A 3455-nucleotide genomic window follows, 5' to 3' on the forward strand; every position below is an offset into this window, starting at 1 on the left:
TTACCTGCTGAGCCATCTCACCAGCCCCCCCCCCCTTTTTTTAAGCATAAGAGTCACCTTAATTGCAAAAGAAATTGCTACAGGCAAGTATATACTTGGCATTGGTATTTACGGTGAATTTAAATGTTCCAACCTCACTTTTTCATCCAAGCTTCTAGCCCAAGCACAGTCATGCTGCTAAGACATTGACAGAGATGACTTTCCATACAACCATCCAGTTTAGCATGCTTTGGAGTTTCCACTGTTCTCAGATACTGTGAGGCCAGCTCACCTTGCCGCTCTTTAGCTCCCATAAGAATTTTCTTCCTTTTTTTTTTCCTCTCTTTTTAAAGATTTATCTATTCTATGTAAGTTCACTGTAGCTATCTTCAGACACCCCAGAAGAGGGCATCAGATCTCATTACAGATGGTTCTGAGCCACCATGTGGTTGCTGGAATTTGCGAACCTTCAGAAGAACAGTCCGTGCTCTTAACCACTGAGCCATCTTGCCAGTCCAAGAATTTTCTTTAATTGTTAACAAAGACCTAGATTGTTTGGTTAAAAGTACCTAATTATAGATTACAACTATCTGTAATGGAATTCAATTCCTCTTCCTGGTGTGTCTGAAGACAGAGCACTCATATACATAAAATAAATAAATCTTTAAAAAGTAGCCCTCGCTGGCCTGGAACATATGTAGACCAGATTGGCCTGGGATTCCCAGAGAACCACCTGCCTCCTCCACAGTACTGGGACTGAAGGTGTACACCACCAAGGCCGGCCTTAAAAGCAACTTTTCTATGGAAGATTTGGTCTGAACTGTCTTGAAGTCTCTATGTCTATCGCCAGCTCTACAGTGTGGTTTAAAGTGATCAGTTACACTGAACTCAAGCTTTTGTTTTACATGCAGATTATGGCATACAGCTTGTGCGAGCGATGAAGGAGAAGTAATTGTTTTTGGTGGTTGTGCTAACAATCTGCTGGTTCATCATAGAGCTGTAAGTACACCTTCAATGCTACCGAGCACATATTTTGAAAAATAACATTTTTGTGTATGTAGGCATACATACATGTGTGCCATGGGATGAAGACAATACTTAGTTAATTCTGTCCATTGAGGTGAAAGTTGCTGACGTATGTTTTGCTTTTCTTTTTTGGCCTTTTGAGAGAGGGGTTTCCCTGTGTAGCTCTTGCTGTCCTGGAACTCACTCTGTAGACCAGGCTGGCCTTGAACTCATAGATCTGCCTGCCTCTGCCTCCTTTAGGCATGCATTACCACCACCTTTTTAAAAAAAAGATTGATTGATTGATTGATTGATTATGAGTGTGCTGTGGTTTTCTTCAGACACACTAGAAGAGGGCATCAGATCCCATTGTAGATGGTTGTGGGCTACCACGGGGTTACTGGGAATTGGAACTCCGGACCTCTGGGAGAGCAGGCAGTGCTCGTTAACCTCCGAGCCATCTCTCCAGCTCTGCTTGTTTTTAAATTAAAAATAAAGAAAAAAACCAAACCCCCATCATGTGATAGGTCTTTGGCTTTCATGTATGTCTGTGTACCATATGCATGCAGTTCTCATTTAGACCAAAACAAAGGTATCAGATCCCCCTAGAGTGAGGTTTCAGGTGATTGTAAACAGCCCCAACTGGGTAGTGGAACTGAACTCAGGTCCTTTGGAAGAGTGGCGCTCTTATAGCTGAGTCATCTCCAGACCCTCTTCTGCATAGCTCAGTCCTTGGGCCCGTGCATGCTAGGCAGCACTTCACTGCTGAGTGTAGTCCCAGCTCTGGTCCTGCCTTTGCTTCCGAGAGCTGAGGATACAGGAGTGAGTGTACCACACCAGCCCGCTTTCAGCACTTGCATTTTACCTGTTCCTTTTTTTTTTTTTTTTAGGCACACAGTAATGAAGTACTTATATTTTCAGTTCAACCAAAATCTCTTGTACGGTAAGTATTTGGCACCAGATATATGACTATTTAAAGGCATTAATGAGTCTTCATTGAAGTTAATGTACTATCTAGTAAAATTATTTTCACTTTCCTTGTTTACTTTAGGCTAAGCTTAGAAGCAGTCATTTGCTTTAAAGAGATGCTAGCCAACTCATGGAGCTGCCTTCCAAAACACTTACTTCACAGCGTGAATCAGAGGTTTGGTAGTAACAACACTTCCGGATCATAAGGCTTTGTAGATATACTTCTGGTCTACCTGCATGGAAAACAACCTGTATTTGTCACACAGTGTCATCCTTTGTATAGTTATATGCATTGTTGTAGTTTGCAGCTTTCTGGGTTTTATGTGCATGTGAATGGCCTAGAGAACCTATTTTTGTGTCTAAAGTTTACAATAAATGTATTTAACACCAGTACCTGTCTATTGTTAAAGTTAAAAAAATTACTGTGTTGGCTTTTTTTTAAATGATTTATTTATGTATACTGAATGGTGTTTTTCCTGCATGCCTGAGGGTGTTAGATTCCCTGGAACTGGAGTTACATACAGTTGTAAGCTGCAATGTGGGTGCTGGCAACTGTACCTGGGCCCTATGGAAGAATAGCCAGTGCTCTTAACCACTGAGCCATCTCTCCAGCCCCTGCATTGACTTTTTATACCAAGACTGGGTATAACATTTTTAACATTTACCTTTTGATAATGTGGATGTAATGTAACTGTAGAAATGTGAAGATGCTCCATCTGTATGTAGCCTTTAAGCTTATGTAGCCAAGGCTGGTCTTGAATCAGTAGTCCTCTAGTTTCCACCTCGCAAGCACTGCAACTCAAAGTGCACTGCCGCCCTGGGTGTGTGTGCTGGGGCAGGTAGTGAGGCTTAGACAGCCCAAGCTGCAATTAATGCACTACTCAAACCTTCGTGTGTTGGTGTAGTCCTGGGACGTGTGGTAGTCATGGCTACTACCCAGTTAACTAAAAAGTAGCAGCTTATACCTCATAAACAGAGAGATCATGTATGGCTTCATGCTCTATTCTGATAGGAGCCAGAAGAATACTGGTCCAGGAATCTTTAAAAAAAAAAAACACCTTTGACCCCTTCCAGACCCCCCCCCCCAACTCCAGACAGGGTTTCTCTCTGTATCCTTGGCTGTCCTGAGCTCGAGCTCAAACTTGCAGAGCTCTACCTGCCTCTACTGCTCTACTGCCTCCCCAATGCTGCCAGCACCGCCCAGCAAGAAAATGCACTTCTGTTATTACAGGTCAAGATACTTGAGCCCAGTCAGTGGTGGTGATGCATGCCTTTAATTTCAGAACTTGGGAGGCAGAGGCAGGCGGATCTCTTGAGTTCAAGACCAGTCTGGTCTACAGAGAAACCCTGACTTGGAAAGACCAAAATCACTGTAAGACAGTTTAACTATTTGACAGCTGCTGGGGGAAGGGTTTGGGGGAGAAAATGGCAAACAACTGAGAGACATTACAAGGAAGGAGTGAGTGAGGAAAGTGATAGATATGAATGCACAGAAACAACTG

General features: G+C 42.9%; 1 protein-coding gene across 1 annotated transcript in view; it reads left to right on the forward strand.

The window, feature by feature from the left end:
- The window catches only part of Klhdc2 (kelch domain containing 2), a 13690-nt gene extending 11347 nt beyond the window's left edge, over positions 1 to 2343 (forward strand). Inside the window, exons 11-13 of the mRNA XM_021201766.2 lie at positions 891 to 978; positions 1875 to 1927; positions 2036 to 2343. Of these exons, the coding sequence (XP_021057425.1) occupies positions 891 to 978; positions 1875 to 1927; positions 2036 to 2159 (265 nt within the window). The 3' untranslated portion in view covers positions 2160 to 2343. The remainder of the gene's footprint in view (positions 1 to 890; positions 979 to 1874; positions 1928 to 2035) is intronic.
- The last annotated feature ends 1112 nt before the right edge of the window (positions 2344 to 3455 follow it).

This window comes from Mus pahari, chromosome 7 (genome assembly GCF_900095145.1).
Source record: "Mus pahari chromosome 7, PAHARI_EIJ_v1.1, whole genome shotgun sequence".
NCBI lineage: Eukaryota > Metazoa > Chordata > Mammalia > Rodentia > Muridae > Mus > Mus pahari.